The 22,069-nt window shown below is 32.3% G+C and overlaps 1 protein-coding gene across 1 annotated transcript in view; it reads right to left on the bottom strand.

Annotated features, from left to right (window-relative positions):
* Positions 1-15,831, bottom strand: part of LOC131841963 (cadherin-related tumor suppressor) — a 136,572-nt gene extending 120,741 nt beyond the window's left edge. The window contains exons 1-2 of the mRNA XM_059190379.1: positions 13,737-15,831; positions 10,762-12,815 (exon numbers count right to left, since the gene is read on the bottom strand). Coding sequence (XP_059046362.1) covers positions 10,762-12,815; positions 13,737-15,831 — 4,149 coding nt within the window. The remainder of the gene's footprint in view (positions 1-10,761; positions 12,816-13,736) is intronic.
* Between the last annotated feature and the right edge of the window lie 6,238 nt (positions 15,832-22,069).

Raw genomic sequence — 22,069 nt, 5'->3', positions numbered from 1 at the left:
GAGACTGTACTTATAATTTGATTATCGGATCATTATGTATTTACTTATATATAATATTTATACATTTATGGGTTATATTTACATATATATTTATGTATGTATACTGTTATTTTTTTATAGAAATGTATATTTTGCTTATCTTTATTATCTTTATAAATCTTTTTTTGACATTTCTTATTTATATTAGTGCACCGCCAATAATCTTTCTCTGCACCACTCATGGTTGCCTGGTAAATAACGCGGCAAAATATTAAGTCCGCCACATGTACAAATTTTTTTGTGCATTAAAGTTAAAGAAATAAAAAAATACAATACTGTTTAATGAAAATGCGTGTTGTCTAGTGCTTTGAGATGTATCAAAATAAGGTCAACAAAAAAGTCCGTGATGGTATATGTCTATCTCTTAAGGATAACCAACAATAACCATTTTTTATCTTTTACATTTTACGGGATTTTTTTTTATCGTATGTTTCCCTTAAAATCATGTAAACTATGTTATTATGTCATAATCTAAAGAAATAATAATATTTTATAGTGACATATCCACTATAAAATACCAAAAAGTAGCAATGTAATTCGTTACGCGCGAATCAGGTGTTATAAGGTCAAAGGTCGGTGCACCCCGCGTATTTGATAAATAGTGCTTCTCTGGATGTCTTTAAGAGAAAATGGCAGTATATACGTGTATATGTACAAGTCCTTAAGTGTTAAGTTTTTCAAATGTACAATAAAGAATAAATATTTTTAAGTACAGTACTTACGTACATTAATATAATACCTACTTTTTACATGTATCTATTGTTATCAAAATTAAATTATAAGTTCTTAACTTGACCACGACTATGTGACCCTCTCTTGGCGCCAAAACGAGTGAAAAAATGAACAGCATACGACGACGACGCAGTACCTATAGAGTGGAGCAACTGCTTATTCAGTTTTATTCAACTATTTAGTCCCTCCACCGTTACAATGAATGGAGGCGGATATTACAATGTACGTAGCATTGCGAATATAAAATATCTAGATTAGGTATAATAAATTCATAATTCATAGGCCGTTACGGTATCAGAGCCAAAGTCTTCTTTCTTTGTTTATGTACTGTTAGATGCGACAGCGACTTTGTTTTTATATTACTATGTAATTATTGATATACCTAAAATAAATAAAATATCTGAGGTTTGGACAAAAATTCAAAAGGTACTTAATTTTTAAAAAGTATTTTGAAAATACCTATTTTGCATTTAGTATTTGAAATACAAAACACAAAACTATTTTTGTTTTTAGAGTGACATTTCTATGAATTCACTGTCGATAGCGAGCGGTGCGATGGAAAAAGATAACCGTTTATAAAAATATAATAAATAACCCTGGACAATTAACACAGACTGATACTGAACTGATATAAATAGATATTTTTATTTTGTAAATACATATATAATATACATATAAAACACCCAGACCGATGAAAACAATCGATGACCGATGAGTACAAATGTTTGCATCGTGCGAGAAATCGAACCCGCGACCATCGGATGTAAAGCGGTGTGACCACCGAGGCAGTCGAAATATATAAATAATCTTATGAATTTAATTTATTCTAATTTGTTTATGTGCGCGGGGTGCGGTGTACGGTGCTCCCCCTGCCTCCACCGTTGCTGGAGCTTGCATGTATGGAGCATTGCGAATATAAAATATCTAGATTAGTAAATTCATAATTGATAGACCGTTACGGTATCTATATATATTCGGATTAAAATAAGTATCGCAGTAAGGACCAGTATATAAAGTGATCAACACACTTAATTGATTTTTGAAATATATATACAGAGCCAAAAAGTCTTTGTGTATTCAAAAAATATCTAATTTGTTTGTGTGCGCGGGGTGCGGTGTACGGTGCAGGGGGGACCCTGCCTCCACCGTTGCTGGAGCTTGCATGTATGGAGCATTGCGAATATAAAATATCTACATTAGTAAATTAATAAATTCATAATTGATAGACCGTTACGGTATTTATATATATTCGGATGAAAGTAAGTATCGCAGTAAGGACGAGTATATAAAGTGATCAACATAATTAATTGATTTTTGGAATATATTCAGAGCCAAAAAGTCTTTGTGTATACCAAAAATTTAGCCGTTCGGAGCCATTCAGTCACGAATTATTAGTAAAAAAAGTGTCGAGTATATCGTACTATCGACGAATATATATGGCCACATCGCAAAATAGAATGCGACGTTGCCATACCGCCTGAGATATACGCGATAGGAGTCAAGTTATTCAGTGCAAAAGGTGGAATCAGCAAGTGTGTAGGTTGTGGCGTGATCAACAAAGTGCCCAAAGAGGTGTTTATATATATATATATATATATTGTTCAATGAACATTTTAGAAGAAAATTCAATAATTTAAATATATTGTTCAATATGAAATATTGTACAAAATTAAATATTTTAAGGCTCATCAGATATACACGTCATATAGGCGTAAAAGGTTCTTTAAAATTATAATCTGATGTATCAAATCCGTGACCTTTAATTGTAATTTAGTAGGCAATATTTTGAACTCGAGATATCAAGATCCAATGGCCACGCTCATTTCGGCCTTTCCGAAATTTATTTGACTTACATACTGCGGGGTACGAACATCATACCATATACAATAACACACTAAATCATATCAAATTGTAATGCGACGGAGGTGTGTCGAGAGCGGAATTAAAATGCAATAATATCTCCTCCGTGCTGTAATTCTGGCCTGTCTCAGATCTCCGAAGATTATCGTAAAGTATTTATTTATCCAACGTTCCCCCGGGAGGTTAGATAGCATCAGGAAATCAATTTTGCTGCGAAACGTCGCGGAGGCGTAAGGTTTGCGGCCTTTAAGTTACAGGTGGCGGTGCAATTCCGATTTAAAAGCCATTGGCGTTTGTAAATGTTTCAGGGATGCGTATCGGGTGCTATTCAAATCTGATATATGACAAATAATGATAATACATAAGGAACATGCAGATAGAAACGTTGTATAACTGCATCATCTTAATACTCTCCAGATAGAAAACATATATACAATAACGATTATCTAGTATAAAACAAAATATAATTATTAATATTAAATATTGTTATTAAACTCTGATCACTATCACTCAAGATCAATGCACTTACTGATCGTATGTTTGCGGTAAACGGGAGTAACAGCAGAGAACGTTGCTAGCAGCTTGTCCATTATTCTTGTTATAAATTTTGTATTATTTTTATTTTTTATATGTAAATTTTTGACAAGACATCTTTGCTATGAGCCCTTTAGGGAAATATATATTTATTTATTATTCTTCTGAATTTTAATAGAATAGTCATTGTATTCCCGCTACAGTCATAGAGAGAACTTAATGAGGTTCATCGATCCTAGTAGATCTATGTAAAAACATGAAATTTGACTTGTTGCAATTTAACAGCAAGTAACTTTTTCTTTTCTTTATATATAATCTATCTATTAGTCATAGGCGGCTCTACTCCGAGTCGTCTGAATCTGCTTCAGCTAAACGATTTGTTGAGTTATCATACCGTGCTTTGCGTAGGGATGCCAGGCCATACGTGAATATACATATAACGGTTACCACATACCTATATAAGGAGATTCAGTTTTATAACAAATCAAATATATATAATTCATACTGTAGAGGTTATTTTTAAAATACTAAATTCGTGGTAGTATTTATCTGCATTTTGTACTTTTTATGCAAATGCAGCACCTATTTGCTAAAAAATTAAATTTCCAGTTATTGAACCTCATAATGTAATTTAAATACCAGTAATCATAAACTTCTATAACTAAAAACTATATTACTATCCTGAGTTTTCTGAACAGGTTAACATTTCCTCTATAGTGAGACCTCTACCTATTATAAAAATCATATCTCACATTCTATCAACATCTCCGCAAAGATGTAAGAAAATTATTATCCAATTAGTTATTTTATCATAATTAACATACCTAATAAAAACCTACAATACTAAAAAAACCTGCTACCAAGACTAATCTTAATTAGGTAACGACATACCGTTTACCGTTTTTAATTTAAATTGACTTATGTGATCGCTCTATATTCTGAACACTCGAAAGATATAAGCGCAATAAAAACGACAGCTACAAGCCCGCTCTGGCTAAACTCCCATCACGCCTCCGCCAATGATACACAAATCATAATAAACTTCATGCAAGTACAAACTTATGAACTGCTGGCATACTACGTTCTCATAACTATCCTCTACATAAACACCAATGTATGACGTAGAAAGCAACAGACCCACTACAAAACCGGTTCTACTTCACATGAATGCACACACATAAAGTGTCCAATTAAGCAAGGCCTATGACAGCCTGATCCGTGTCCCCGTTTAGGTCGTCGTAGAGGAATGCTTGCAGAGGGCGGAGCAGATCACGCTTGAATGGTCGTTACAGTCAACAGCGATAAGAAAGCTGCCCCAGTCGAAGTTCTGTCAAGAAACCATCTATATATGATTACGATCCAATATTGGAAAATCAACTTGGTGTAAAATCAAATCACATATTCAGTAATAGAAAAAAAAGGTCCAATTATTTGTCATAGTGTCATAGTGTCCAAAATGAGTTTTTTAGTCAGCTACGTCGTATTATGACATTTTATTATTATTATGGTTCGTATCTCATGACAGACTTTTATGTGACTGAGTCCCTTTTTTCAGGGTTTTTAAGTACCTCTGACTATTTTTAGATACACTAATTCTTCCATAAATTAGATTTCAACTTTTGAGAAAAGTCTTGTGAAAATAATTATTACGGGCTGCTTTGTGAATAACCTGTGATGTGATTCCTTTCATCCTGCACAAGTCCATAGCACAATATAAAAAGTAATCATTGTCATCTGAATTCTCATATTAATATAAAACAAGTACAAAATATTTTTTAACATAGTGAAATAATCGTAACTACATTGATACAATGTATAATAATATAAAACAATACATCGGAATAGTAAAACTTCTATTATATGCATAACAGTTAACAGCGTCAATAAATTTACTCAGAGCATTTCGCAATCAAAACATGACATCTACGAATTCAAACTCATTACGAATTCATTCTCAACTAGCCGTTGCCTATGCCCATAAAATGGACAAATTAATCACTATGACCGCAAGCGAATGAGAAATTTAATACTCCTTCAGCGTCCCAACAATTTGTTAGTATCCAAAAATTTTATAAAGTATAGTAACTACATTAAGACTAATAATTACAACTCTGTTCTTTTGTTAATATATCAATATCTGATTAAGTTTAAAGGAAGAAGTGCATTTTGCACTTCCTGTGAAAGTTTTATCTAGTGATTAAAACTAGTGATCTAAATACTTCTTCAAAAATGTATTCATAAACGATTAAAATATATAACGATTATGATTATGATGTTTAGTTTCACTCCTCTGGTGTTGTAGTACTGCACTATTTGTATTTTCTAATAACTATTATAAATAATAATAGCGAAGAAGACTGTCAAAAGTTATCTGCGTGACTAGAAGTCTCAACTATTTCAGCTATATTTCGGTCGTAGGGTACGATTAGGCAGTGAAATTTAAGGATAAGAAATATGACATCTTCGTCGTCTAGAATTGCAACGCATGAATGATTGTAGCAATGTCGCATGGAAATGTAGTGTTCTTAGTGTTGTTCATGAATGCTGGCTTTCCGCTGGTCATCAAGATAGACCATAACTTGTTTTCCATTCAATTACATAAAAAAGAGATCTTGGGTCTGCATACAGCAATTACTTCATTACGAGTACATCGATAGATTCTCGATTGGATATTATAAAATAATGATAAAGAGGGTTATATTTTATGACGATTATAATATATAAGTAGAGCGAAATAATAGAAGGGAAATACTTCCTACTTTTCATCTATGGGTATATAAAACTGTCATGGAACCTTATTGTGACTAAATTAAATACAGTTTATCATATTTTGATATATCTATACTATCACTGTTTATAATAAGATTATTGATAAATGACAAGTATCTATAAGTCTGACGCCTACTTAGTATAACAGAGAAACATCTCACGACTTTGAGAATTTACGCAACCGAAATAATTTTAGGATTCGCGTAGGATTTCGCTTAAGACGAAGCGCGCCTAGATTTTCCGTCACGACTTTTCGACACGTCCCTGAATCGACATTAATCTGCATACAGTCAACAGATTCATAATTAATATATATATAAATTATGTTTTTTTGCAGATTTTTTACTGTATCATAATGCGATATCTGTGCTGTAAAGCAAGCGTAATTCTTCCAGAAGGCTGTGCTGTCTATCCCGGAATTTCACCGCCTTGTCACACTCTTGAACGGAAACACAATTTACAAAGTAAGCTACTTGCTGGCTGCATCAGTTTAAGTAGAGGTATATATTACTATATATGCTTTTGCACAATGTTTACGTAGTTCAGGAAACTATGCTACAATGTAACAAATTTTAAACCACCTGAACACTTCTAATGAAAGACCAATACATTATTTTGAAAGCAAACCAATAATTACATAAAGGTCTAATAAACAGTACTGTATCAGAACACAGGAACGGAAATTACTTAATGTGTTTTAGAGATACAATACGTTTTTTCTTTATTTGAATTTGAAAAGCGACGTAAGTGATTCCTTTCCGAATGATAACAGAGTTAGGGAACGCGCCACCCACTCGTTATCAATACACCTCAGAATGCATTTAGGTAAAGTAACAGGTTAAAATAAAAGTTGATTTAACATTTAAAGTTTTTGCCCAATCGGCAATTCCGTTTGACCACCAATAAATTTATCGATAAAGAACGCAATGCTAATAAGTCGAGAGCTGCCGACAATAAATCGTAAATTTTAAAAGATACACTTCATTATTCAATATATCATGTTTTTTAAACAGCCTTAGAGCATTAGGCAATAATTGTCAAGACTACTTTTCTTCAGTACATACCTTAAAAGATATATCCGCAGATATCAAATTTAAAACTTACTATTTTAGTAGTCGTTACTACTAAAATAGTAAGTTTTAAACAAATTTCAAACAAATAAACAGAACTCAGGACACTTCGCACAGTGCTATCTAGTCAAGCTAAGTAGTTTGTGTTGTGCGTAGACATCTGATTCAAATACATAGATTTTTTGTAAATACATACATAATATACATAGAAAATACCTGACCGATACAAACAATAAAAAATACAAATGTTTGCATAGTTTGAGGAATCAAACCCCTGTACCTTCAAAAGTAAAGTGGTGTGCTAAACCGGGTAGATATTTTATAAAATATCTACAATTAAAATACATATTTAGATATGTCCAATTATCAGAAATTAAATAATAATCCTACAGCAATACTGCAATTGTAAATATAACTGTTTAGTCAGACTTAGCAAAGATGTTTTAATACTTATTCTCAATCATGAAAAGGAGTTACGTTAAGTGAGGTCTAAATGCTGAACATAGACACAGACAACATGGAACTATTAGTATTGGCGTGAAATAATGAAACCCATTTCACAGTATAACGTAACTTGTAGGTTCATTAGGCGGGTGTCGATGCCCGCCTCGCCGATGCAACTTGCATAAATCAGTCCGAAGAATGCAGCCCGCCGTCCTAATGCGCTTTTGGTGTCGGCTGATAGCTCACCCCCCGCCCTTTTTCGTCTTAATTCGTATCTCTTCCACACAATTCGATGAGTTTTATGGCAGCTTTCGGAGCTCAGAGTAATTACAATTAACATTGTTTTCACTGTTTCCTTTCACGAATGTATATATACCAAAAAGTAGATCGATCGCGTATTATACGTCACTTTATATAATTGTTATTTTAGTTAGAGTCTCTCTATTTAAAGTTATTTGATTGCGACTGCAACACTACATAACTTGAGTTTATATTAGTACAAGGAAGGTTGTTAAAGTATTATATCAGTATATTACATATACACATGACAAAGGACAAAAAAGGAAACTGCTCAAGATTTATAAAAAAATCTGTAATTCATTTATATATTCAAATTTATAATATCAATATCTAATATATAAAATTTTCATGTATATATTCCTGCGAAACGGCTTGACTGATTTTGATGAAATTTTATATGTATATTCAGTAGGTCTGAGAATAGGTTTATAACTAATTTTTATACCACATTTTTTTATGTTTTCGACAAAATTTTGCATTTCTTTTTTTATGTGACATAAAAAAATATATACAATCCTAAATTTTCACCCTTCTATCACTAACCCCAATTTTATAATATCGATATTAATTTATATGGCAAAATAACGTTTTCTGGGCCAGCTAGTACAAATAATTCTCTGTGTGTTTGTCGACTTACTCTTCATAAACGATTGGACCCATTTGGATGCATTTTTGCATACACTCATATATTTCCTTAGGCTCATGGATGGTTTAAAAACACAATTATATCGTGCATGACGAAGTTTACCGAGCCTGCTGAAGTGTATAAAAGTATTAAATTAATTAAAAGAATGAAAAATGAGGTTTAGGTATATATAGTACAAAAACCAATTATATACTGATAGTAATCTTAATTTAAAAACTGAACAGAAGTATGCACCGCTAATATGCTAAATAAATGCATTTCCTTGCCGTGCCGTTTTGTCGTATCGTTAAAAGTAAGTTTTATGAAAAAGTATTGAGTATTAAATGTGACATTTCTCACTTGCACTGGCCTCGTCTTACGTCGTTAAAATAAGATATTCGATTGAAATATTCAAATAAGCGAGTTTCGGATTTAAAACCTTTATTATTTCTCTCATATTAAAATCTTCGCAACGAGTATAGTGACAGGTCCGTTGGTACTTAAAGATAAGAGTGGTGTCACAGCTTATATTATTCTAAATTATGTTATTAAAACTATTGATATTAAATATTGATAATGTACATATATACAATAATATTTACTATTCGAACATTAAAAAAAGCAATAACATATTGTCGCAGAGAATACTGAAAGACTTCAAAGTGATGTAGAATCAAGCGAGGTTAAAATAATTTATCTTTTAAATTACAGAAGTGCTATTTAGAAGCAAATTTTGTGATAATTGCATTTATGAATTGATTTATATAGTGGAAATAAAGGTTTTTAAAGTTTTTTAGTAAGATATATTCTCAAGAAAAGAGTATAATTATAATTATACTATACTATAATTATAACAATACCAATATTCTTGAATTACATTACATAATTATCTAACGTAGTTCAAGAATCTTGGGACTAGACAATAAATACATTTTATGAAATTATATGCACATCAGCACTTTCATGTATCTACAAACAGGTACAAAATATATTTTTTTAAATATACGTGTAACTAATAAAAATAAATGTAGGTACTACATGGAAAGTCTTTATGTTTACTAACTTTTTTAGTGTGTATAGGATACACAAGATTCATAACTAGATATTGATATTATACGTCGTTTTAGAATATTCTAATTATATATATTATATATATATATTATATATATATTTAGTATTTTCTAAAGTTTTAAACTTCAAAGAATGCATGTAGGTAAAAAATAAACACCAGCTTCAACTTAAAAGCATCTCTTCAAGTTCCATGAACATACCCTAAAGGGCCAAGTTCAACATTTATGCGTCAGGAGGCGAGAGACAGTACCTATCGTAATCGTAATGTGACGAGGTCTTTTACGACCAGTCGACCACTTTTAAACATTTTTATTTCTTCGCACCACTCAAATACGAAAACTACTTTGAAACCTGGAATAAAATTGCTTTATCTATTCAAAAGTTAAACTTGCTTTAATTAAATTTTGTTCATATTCAAGATTTTGTCTATTAATACATAATATTAGGTCAGAATCTTATTTTGTAAAAAAATACTATTTTCATCATTTCATTTTCCTAATAATCTTATCCAACATTTTCAAATTTAAGTAAATACTTAATTATCGCTAACATTCTTCCAAATTATTCCTAGAGATACCCTTTAATCCATAATATTTAAGTTTAAGTTCAATAATATTGGACACATTCTTTATTTATTAAAATACCTTTTAAATTTAACACAATACAATTTCACATATGTAGGTACTTCTTTTATTGGTAGCTGTAACCTGGGACATATTAGCTTCCATTTTGTTTGGAGAAAACTAAAATTATGTTCTAAAATACTTTTAGATGTATCAAGCAAAACTAATTAACTCTGTGAAGAGAATTACAAACAAAACTCATGTTTCACGTATACATAATCTTCGGAAGGCCTCAGAACGAGTGTTGAGATATCGTTTGCGAGAAGCGACTTATCGTAATTTAGAGCCCCCGATTAGACTGCACCAGCCGACATACGCTAACGAGCATTCGCTTAAATTTATTTTTATTTTAACAACAGTACGGTGCCGATGTTTTGTCTTCTACCGACGATTGTGCGAAGTTAATTGGATTGTCCGCTTTGAATTGTTTGGTGTGAGTAGTACATTGGCTACATTAATTGATTTGACCACTCAATCTGTTTTTATAATCAAAAACATTATAAAGGAATTAAACTGAAAAATTATTATAGGTAACACCAGTATCGAAAAATATTGTGATTTGCGTTTTTTATTTTTAATATACGCTGTTAAATTATTTATGTATAGTTAATATTAGATCGCATAAACACAATTTTCAAATCGAATGATTGCAATTATTATGTCAGTATTCCATAAAAAATAATAATAATCTTACCTTAGTCCTAGTGGTTTTGAGAGGATTTCCTGAAGACACAGCACAGATTTCGACATCATATCTATTAATTCCAGCTTCACGGTCTAATGATACTGCTGTTGACAAAATTCCCAAGGAAGAATCTACATCAAATAGTCTATCCACTTGCCTACCATCACCGGTCACATTAACAATATAATATTCTAATCCAGATTTATAGTTATTAGTAAGATTTAACACAGCTGTGCCTGCCGGTTCGTTCTCAGCTACAGAAACTGAGCCAATGTTTGTCCAAATAACACCCTCTAATTCAGTTCCACCCATAATAACACTAAGATAAGTTTCTGTACTTCTTTGTTCACTTAACACGGCTTCATCTGTAGCTTTTATAACCAGGTTCCACCTGGCCTCTGGCATAGATGGTGGGTATCGTAACGTAAGCGCCCCGTTACTTCTATGCAAGTCAAATAAATCATTCCCACCATGAATAAGCTTATAAGTGACCAGCCCATTTGTACCCGAATCTAAATCACGTGCTAACACGTTCATTATAAATATTCCTCGACCGACATTTTTTCCCATCCTTTCTAAATTAATTACAGCAGCATTCATAGAAACAAATACTGGAGCATTATCGTTTATATCTTCAACGATGACAGTCACTAATTTTTCAGCCGACAATCTTGCAGAAGCTGGCTGTGCTCTATCATAGGCAACCACAGTTATTCTAAATGTGTCTATATTTTCTCTATCAATAGGTAACAAAGTATGTATAACTCCAGTGACATTATTTATAGCGAAATGACGTCTGTTATTATTTGGATCCTGATGTGTGATTGAATAATAAACTTTACCATTTAAACCAGAATCGGGATCCTCTGCAGTTACTGTTACTATAGGAGTATGCTTTGGTATGCCTTCTCTAATTTGTCGTACTATAGCCGTATTGGTAAAAACAGGTGCATTATCATTTGCATCGATCACATTTACAGTAAAAGCAATACTAGAAAATAAACTAGGACTTCCATTATCTGTCGCAGTAATATTTAAAACATACGACGTAAGGTCTTCGTAGTCTAACTGTTTGTGTAAAAATAATTCTCCAGAGTAACTGTCTATAAAAAATGCTTCTTTCCTATTACCAGACGTAATAGAAAACTGCAACTCTTTGTTTATTCCTAGATCAGCATCTGTTGCATGAAATTGTATGATTTTCTTATTGATTGGTTCGGTTTCCAATACTGATACTTTTAATTGTGTTTGAGTAAAAATAGGAGCATTATCATTTTCATCAAGAACTTCTACTAAAATAGTAGTTGTAGCAGAGAGACGAATAGGTTGCCCTGAGTCATGAGCAAGTATTGTTAATTGATAGTTATCTGAAGTTTCACGATCTAAAGGTTTATTTATGAGCAATTGTCCTGTAGCCTCATCTAGAGAAAATATTTCCCCTTCGTCACCTCCAATAAGCTTATAATATATGTCACCATTAAGACCTTCATCAGCATCAGTTGAAAATACTCTCATTATAGAAGCTCCCACAGTTGCTCCTTCTGAGACTTCTACTTTGTATGGTGTCCGTGTAAATATAGGAGCATTATCGTTTACATCTGTTATGTAAATTGTGACTCTAACTGAATCCGATAATTTTATTTTTCCATTGTCACTTACAGTGACAGTTAAAGTAATATAATTTTGACCAGTATTATGAGCTAAACTCTCTCTATCAAAAGTCTTCAGAGTTTTTATAAAGCCATTTCTTGGATCTATTCTAAAATCACTTTGGGCAATCGGTAAACTGAACGTTAATTCTGCATTACGTCCTATATCTTTATCGGTAGCCGTTAATTTTCCTACAAAAGTATCTAGAGGTTCATTTTCTTTTATTTTAAATATAAATGTAGTATTTGTAAATTGGGGGCTGTTGTCATTTTCGTCTAAAACGTGTATAACAACAGGAACTTGAGAAGATCTTGGTGGTACTCCGTAATCAGTTGCCACTATTGTCAATGAGTAATAATCTCTATCTTCTCTATCTAACGGGCTTTTAACATACAAAAATCCATCAGGAAAAACTCCAAACTTTCCGTCAGTATTTCCCTCTGTTATTGAATAAGATATTCTTCCATTTAAACCTAAATCAGCATCAGTAGCAGAAATTACGAAAAATCTAGTATTGACGAGAGTAGACTCTAATAAAGATGTTTCATAGGAAGTATGATCAAAAACAGGTGTATGATCATTAACATCATCTATAATAGCAGCTACAGAATAATTTGTAGCAAGAGTTGGATTACCATTATCAGTGGCTGTAACTTCAATAGCCATAACATTTCCAGGTTCACCTGAAATTGGTTTATTTAAATATATTACTCCGGTAGTTTCTGAAATACGAAACCCATTCTCGGGATTACAGCTTAATGTATAAAATACTGTTCTATTTGAACCAGAATCACGATCAGTAGCTCTAGCAAAATATACTTCTTGTCCAACTGCCATATTTTCAGGGATATGAATTTCATCTTTAGCTTCAATAAATATAGGATAATTGTCATTTACATCCAAAACAGATATATTTGCTAACGTGAAACCATATGATATACCACTTTTAGCCATTATTTTCAAATGATAAGTCATTTTATCCTCACGATCTATATTAGCGTCGGATGTAATAATGCCACTATTCTTGTCGATTTTGAATACATGTTTAGAATCACCTTCTAAAATATAATATGATATTGTATCACTTGATATCTTTGCATTAACTTTTCCAACATACCGACCTACATTGGGTTTTAATATTCCATCATCTTCTTGAATTTTAAAACGGTATCCATTGTAAGCATCAAATTCAAGAGTTTTATGATGAGACATTTTAACAATTTCTACGACAGCATCTTCCAGTGCTTTTCTGTTACCATTATCTTTACAAGACACTTTCAATGTAAATATAGTGTGAGGAGCCTTACGAAAATCTTTTTGTAATATTATGTTACCTGTCCACGGTTCTACTTCAAAGTAACCATCACCACCGCTTTCCAGTTTATAAATAATTTTAGCATTTATGCCTTCATCCAAATCAAATGCTTTTACTTGTAATATAGTAGTGCCAGGAAGTAAGTCATCATTTATAGTTTCTATGTATCTTTGAGGATAAAATATTGGAGCATTATCATTGACATCTAAAACTTTAAGAAATATAGTAGCAGTAGACGATTGAGGAGGAAATCCTTGATCCTTTGCTAGAACTTGTATTTCATACATGGGTATTTTTTCTCTATCTAATTCAATAATTGTACTCAATTGTCCAGTTATAGGATCTAAAATAAATGTATTAGGATATTTTCTTTCTATACTTGTCGGTAAATAATAAGAAACTGAACCGTTTGTGCCTTGATCATAATCAGAAGCAGTCAAAATCAGTATTTCTTTAACTGGCCTTATGTTTTCGTGCAAAGTGGCATTAATTTGGGATTGAGGAAATGAAGGCGCTTCATCATTTTCATCTAATATTGTAACTTTTAATCTTGTATACGCCCATTTAGGATTAGGTCCTCCATCCCTAGCTGAAACATTTAATTCAACAGTTCCTTGAATTTCCCTATCTAATATTGATTTTGTTGTAACTAAACCCGTAAAATGATCTATATAAAACCACTGTTGCTGATTGCCGTCATAAAAATCATAATATATTTCAGCGTTTACGCCTGTATCTTCATCAGCAGCAGTAATACTAGCAATATATGTTCCAGGTGGTGCGAGTTCACTCAAAATAGCTGAATACTCAGATTTTTCAAACACTGGTTCATGGTCATTAACATCGTTGACGTGAATCACTAAATAAGAGGTAGTGGTTCGGGAAGGAGTTCCTCTGTCGCTAGCAATAACTGTTAAATTATATTTGCTTATTTCTTCTCTATCCAATACTCCATTTACGTGTACAATATATACACTAGAAGAGTTTTCTAAGCGAAAATGATTCAACTCATTTCCGGATATAATACTGACACTAGTAATACCATTTAATCCAGCATCAGAATCTGTAACTGTAATAGCAGCAACAAGGGAACCATTTTTTGCATTTTCATCTACTGTAGCAAAATTAGCTGTTGGTGGTACATATGTAAAAGTAATAACAGGATCGTGATCGTTGGCATCAATAAGATTGACAGTTACATAAGTTCTAGCATCTTGGCGCGGTACGCCGTGATCTTTTGCAATCACTGTCAATACGCAGGTCATATTACAAGTAGTATTAGGACAATACTTAGGACAATTTAATTTCTTAGTAGTTGTTATAACTCCTGACTCTGGATCCACTGCAAATTGTTTCTCTGTATCAGTCACTTCATACGTTATTTTACTGTTATCACCTAAATCACTATCTGTTGCAGTAACTTTTAAAACTGTTGTTCCCGGAGTAACGCTTTCATTTAAAGATACTGAAAAATCACTTTGATCAAATATTGGAGGATTATCATTGACATCTAAAATGGTTACATTTACTTGTAAGTATCCATATTTAGGTGGATTACCACCATCACGAGCAGATATATTTAGAATGTAAAAATCATTTGTTTCTCTATCCAATTTTCCGGTTGTTTCTAAATGCAAGTACGATGTCTGACCACTCGGATTTACAGTAACATTTAATCGAAACTTTCCTTCATTGTCTCCATCTACTATTTTATAGTCATTAGCAATCCCATTTTCACCTAAATCTTTATCGGTTGCAGCATCAAGTAAAAGTTTAGTTCCAGCTGCTGCACTTTCAGAAAATGCGACAGCTATGATTGGCTCTGGGAATTCAGGAAAGTTATCATTAACATCAGTCACACGTAATCTTACTTCAATGGGGTAAGTAGGCTGGCTTGATAAGACAACAAAAGCATATCGGTCAACACTTTCTCTGTCTAAAACAACGTTAGTCCTAATTTCACCAGACACTGGGTCAAGAATAAATTCTTTTGGAGGTTCATTGAAGCGATATGTGAACCCTGGCTTTAACGGGATACGCCCGACGATGGTACCAATCGGTTGGTCTTCTGGAACACGTAGGTCGACCCCAGTGTCAACAGCACGAGACTGCATCAGTTCGGCCGCGGTGCAAAGAGCCGTGCCGGTAAGCAACGCCAGCGCAACCAGCGCTACGTGCCATCGCCACATCCTCGTCATGACGTCGACAAAAACATTGCAGGGTTGGTTCCTTGTCAGCGAAAGTTACAGTGCCCCGGGAGCACTCGCTGTGTCCCGTTCGCGCAGGCTCGCGCACTCGCTCTTCTCAGGTATGCAGCATGGCCGCTACGACCTGAGCGCACACGAATATCTCACGGAGAGTGCGACCCGTCGCTGCGCCTACGCCGTCACATTCATTCGTAAATACACGTGACACACACTATTTACAAGTTTATCTATCCTCGTCCGCAACCATATATAGAACACACAACTTTTATACAATAACAATCATCTAAACTTAAAACACTAACACACTTTTCAGTTATGTTTTTATTCGTATGACAGTTGGGTTTAAAAGCGAATGCGGCATGCGGTCTGCGTCGCAATCGGCGCGGCACTGGCAGGCGGTGGCTTTCACGCCGCCCCGCGCCCTCCCCCGCGTAATACGACGTCGACCCCTCCTCGCAGCTTTGAAAGCTCCCACTGTAGCTGCGTGATGATGATGCCAAGATAATGGCCGCCGAAGGATTCTACTATTTATTGTTCGATGCGAGTCACTCACTATTCTAAGAAAAGCTCCCGGGATGCTCAGGTAGATTTTGAAAAAACCTAATGAAGGATTTTTATTATTAATTATATTATTATACAATTATGATTATAGTTACTATGTTTTATCAAAAATGAAATGTATAACTGATATGATCATTAAAAAGATATTTTGAACACAAGGAATTAGACTAGCATCGTAGTTCTTGTGGATAAATATTTACTCTTCACTTCATTTACTTATATTAATTATATTTCTATTATCTACGTGATATTTTAATTTTATTACATGAATTTTAAGTTATTGAAATAGTGGATTTAAATTTGGAGCTAAAAATATCGTCAAACTTCGCACGCGTTGATGTCTTTAATATGTACGTCAACTCGCTTTATTTTTGGATCGTTTTGAAATATTGTTACTTCTATTGTATTACATATAAGATTAATATCTATTTTAAAAATATTTTCATGACAATAATAGCATAAGACATGACCAACCACATTTTACTTGAATGTTGTGCACCGTATGCTAAATATCTGAAGTAATCATAATTATAATATGGTCTATATAATATTTTACGAATAAAAACAATAATAAAAAGAATACTTTCGTAGCGAGTTATATCTTTTTTGTTCGCAGAAATAATTCAATTTGGCAAATTTATCTGTAACTAACTCGGATAACACAAACACCAGCACCTCTGACGCATGCACTGGTCACTGTCAATCAAATAACAGATTTATTTACAGTCTTTGTGAAATCATAAGAATAGCATTGTTTTTAATATGCTAAGCTACCAAACATGTCTTACAATATTAACTACGTACTGTATTGTCCAATACAATGCGGGCATAGGCCCGCAATGATAGATGTGTATAAAAATAAATAAATATCAATCAATACTTAGATATTTGGCCGCGATGGTCTAGGATATATATTTACACACTGATATATATCTGACTACATTACTTTCTATGTTCGCGGGTTCGATTCCTCGCATGGCACAAACATTTGTATTCATGAGTATGATTGTTTGTATCGGGCTGGATGTTATTATGTATAACATCCAGCCCGACAAACAATCATACTCATGAACATTATGTACGTATTTACAAAAAAATAATTTAAGTATTTATATCAGTTGTCTAGTACCCACAATACAAGCTCTGCTTACCGTGGGACTAGATAGCGCTGTGGTTTTTGTCCAGAGTTATTTATTTAATAATTTAAACTAGTACCATAAATAACAAATTATCAATATATGTTTACTTCTGTTGTATTATTGTTATATTCAAATATGAGTTCCTTTAAGTTTAGTTACAGATTCGAAAATTATAATAAAAATTTACGACCTCGATTGTCTAGTTATTTAGCACACCACTTTACTTCCGATGGTCGCGGGGTCGATTCCTCGCACTGTGCAAACATTTGCACTCATTATTAAAATTGTCTGTATTGGTCTGGGTGTTTTCTAGTATAATATGTATGTATTTAAAAAAAATATTTAAGTATTTATATCTAGTATCTAGTAATCGTAACACAAGGTCTGCTTAGGTTGGTACTAAATGGAGCCATGTGTATTATACAGGGTTATTATATTATTATTATATAAAAAAAACTTTTTTTGTGAGAAAGACATATGCAGCTGCAGCTGTTAAAGTAAGCCTTATTAACTTTTCTAATATAATAATAATCACATCACATCACTTTAGTGATGATAACACTCGTAACAAACCTAATTAATCCGAGAGAATACACTAGGCTAAACCTATATCTCATTGAAGCCATAACTATTCAGCAAAATATGTACATACATACATGTAAAATTATTGTGGTCGCGAAGTTATTATTTTACTTTTCAGGAATATGTATTCAAAGAGAAGACGAAAAATATTACATTGAACATGAACCATATCATTACTTAAAGGAGTGCCATATAGAAATGATGGGCTTCTTTAAAAAAAAAAGGATTACTACAGATATTTCACAATTAATTAAAATAGTTCCGTATAACCATTAACTACGGTTGTTCTTACTTACTATTATCACCAAATATTTACGTTTTGTAGTCATCTACAAGCCGCCATGAAAAGTTACAATCACAAATAAAATTAGAGCACGAAGGATTCTCTAGTTCAGGAATCTTTTAGATACGACAGAACCCGATAGATGGCGAGCTTATCAATTTTCCTTATACCCCTCATAGATGGCTCTAGGTATGTCGAAATATCAAGAAATACTATTTTACACGATGGTGCTATGTTCTTAAGTGAATTAAGAATAGTAAGGTTATACATATGTTGTATTGTTGTCAATTGGGGAACGATTAACAAAATTCTTCTTTTATTTGGAAGTGTATACTTTAGAGTATAAACTTCATCTTTGTAGGTGGTCCCATTGTCATCAAGTATTTTGATAAATGTGAATATTATTTATTACATAAACTATACCACATTAAATAGCTGAAGGACCTAATAGTTATCATAATAACATTAGTTACTAGTAGCCCAACTTCTCTCTTTGTACAATATTATAGATATTTATTATCGAATTATTCGTATTAAGATCCTGTTAATAATAGAAATAATATATACTAAACATATTATCTACATATTACATACATCCAATACTACTACATATTATCCAATACTACTTCACATGTACCACCAATACAATTATTTCAAAATAAATCACTTAGTAATAAAATATATTGTTTATAATTAAGATTATTATATATAGTATTTATTACAGGTTTGATTCGTAATTGGGTAAATCCGCTAGTTTGAAAGGTTAAAGAAATAAATATATAGATATATATATATGTATATATATATATATATATATACTGCAATAATGCAATATACATATGTACCTATATCTTCTATAGGTAGGAAACACCGGAGCTCTGACCGTGACAGAATCGATCCAACTTTTTGAGAGATTAGCAACAAACAGACAGACAGACAAAACTTATTGAAATTATTATATTTGCAAGTACCGTATATTCTAGTACCGTATATTCCAGTACCGCATATTCCAGTACCGTATATGCAAGTACCGTATATTCTTTCATATATATTTAGTGAAAACCTGTTAATTGATATGTATAGTTTTTTTATTATTATTTCTCGTTGTCTTGAAGTAACGGTTAAATTATACTCTATGAAGGTTTCTAAACAATGTACTCAAAGAAGGAATATCTATATAATTTATAAGTATGCGATATTTCATACTCCTACGTCCGCGCAATGTTACTAAATAGGGGTACCTACAAAGTTTTTGTTTCACGTATTATTATGTAGATATGTATTTCAATTACATATACCAATAAGTATTCTTCAGAGAGTTCTTGAACATACTTGTAAAAGTATGGAAATTGTTACTGAATTTAAAAAAGCTCTCGTTTTAACGTTTAAGATCTCGTGTACGTGTAACAAATGATAAAATGCTAACGTTCATAGTTGAAGACCATATAGTCATCTATTTTCATCTCTAATTTAGTTCTTGTAAGATGTAGCAACATAAATATTATGGGTGGTTTTATTAAATAAATAATAATAAAAGAATAAACATGAACCTCTGTTTATACTTACGAAAATGTAAAAAACATTAGTAATTAATAAAAAAAATGAAAAGAGAATAATGAATATTTTTTTAATAAATTAGTTTTCCACATTTTCCATATAAACTAGCAAAATCTCTTTCTTGTGAACGCCTACGCCTACTACGCTTATGAAATTACATCTAGAAACATTATATTAGTTAAGTTTCGCAAATACTCAATGAGTGGTATTTTACTTATGTTTATAGAGTCAGCTTTGTTTAAGTGCTTCTATCTTTCTGACTTTATATATATATATATATAACACTGATTTCCTCCTAACAAAATCCGCTCCCTCTCTTAATGATGGTACTTAGATCCTAAAAGACAAGTATTGTAACAATAATCACTTTGATTTAATTTTTCCCATCAGGATAAAAATGTATCGATTTTTCTCTTTCCACTTTCACATACATAGGTATAGTAACAACGCAATATGATTACGCTCCACAAACAGCTACCCTAAACCCTCCGCGCCTTCCTGGACACGCCTCTCCTCACCTCATTGATAACGCTAAAGGTGCATACTAACGCAAACATCTACAATAATAGAGATATACTTGAACACACACTACAGATTCAATTGTCATTTCCTGTGAACTCAAACCTACGTCTGTATAATACGCATTATGCAAATGTCATAGAAAACTTTGTCTAACAAAAAATAATGAAACATTTATATCTAAAAAATTTACTTATTATAATATAATAAATGACATCACATGGTATTTAGTAAGCCACTTACTAAACCTGCGATTTTTAGCCAATACTACATATTTATATAGGCATTTATATTATTTCTATCTTATTATACGATATAAAATTTATTTTTAAAAAGTATGTACCATTATGTACTAAGCTGTTTTTGTTCTTCGTTGATGTCACCAATGAAATAACTATAACAATTTATTATAAGTACATTTGACTGAACCACAGAGCAAAGTGTGAAAGAAAACGAAAGCATATTTTTACATACTACAAAAATGTCCTTCGTGTAATAAATGATATATCTCTCTTCGTATTGCTGTAGTATGAATAATAGATGATACAAGCAGTCCTCGTATAATGCCTGTGATACAAAGATATCATTTCATATTTCCACTTTATATTTTCATTAACATTATGTACAGCGATAGGCAGTGCTATAAATATTTAATATTGGAAGCCGTCAAAAATAATATTAGTACATTTTATCTACTAAACAATTAACTGATATCACAAATCTTTTTGTCATGTTCCTAAAATTAGGTCATATTCGTTCAGAAGTGACTATAGTAGTTACAATCACGACTTGTCACGCATACACGCGTAAGCCTTTGTTGGTCGGTTAAAAATAGCCTTGGACTGAATGCTTAGGTACCGACCTATTACATTTTCTATCGGAACACTTGTTGCATGAAAGCTTTGACGTCACCCCCCTTCCCAGCGGCTGCTAGCTGGTTCCACAGAAGGGGGACCGCGCCTCCTGAGTGGGCCGCTTGATGACGTAAAGCCTTACATTCATGAATGGAATCAAACCCAAAACGGTCATAAGTTATTTCTAGTGCCACCAACTATGTCCCTACATATAAAGAATACATGTTTTGATCTAATCTTATACGCTTTGTCTTTAGTACAAAAATACATATAATATGCTGTTGTTAATTTTATTTTTTTAACAAAATCAATGATATAACGTTATCTGATTCTAATTTAATATAACTTAATAAAATAGGAATTACGTATTAAGGATAATTTTGAAAACAATTCATCACATAATTTATTTATATAACCTTCACCGCTCTTAAGCAAATATAGAATACTCTCCCAATGACCTTCAAGTGAAATGGCTCTGTGTAGGATGACATAACTTGCGTGGCAAACGCATAATTATATTATGCAAAGTGCGATCAGTATTGATTTGTAGGAAATTAAATAACATTTTAATTTTATTTGTTTTTTGTAGTTCAGCCCAATGTGGATATAAAACAGATTGTTCACGTTAACATTTATAATAAATACTATCT

The sequence above is a fragment of the Achroia grisella genome, unplaced genomic scaffold (genome assembly GCF_030625045.1).
Source record: "Achroia grisella isolate CSIRO2021 unplaced genomic scaffold, CSIRO_AGI_Agris_v1 utg204, whole genome shotgun sequence".
In the NCBI taxonomy this organism is placed as follows: Eukaryota; Metazoa; Arthropoda; class Insecta; order Lepidoptera; family Pyralidae; genus Achroia; species Achroia grisella.
This window is presented reverse-complemented; position numbering and strand designations above follow the sequence as displayed.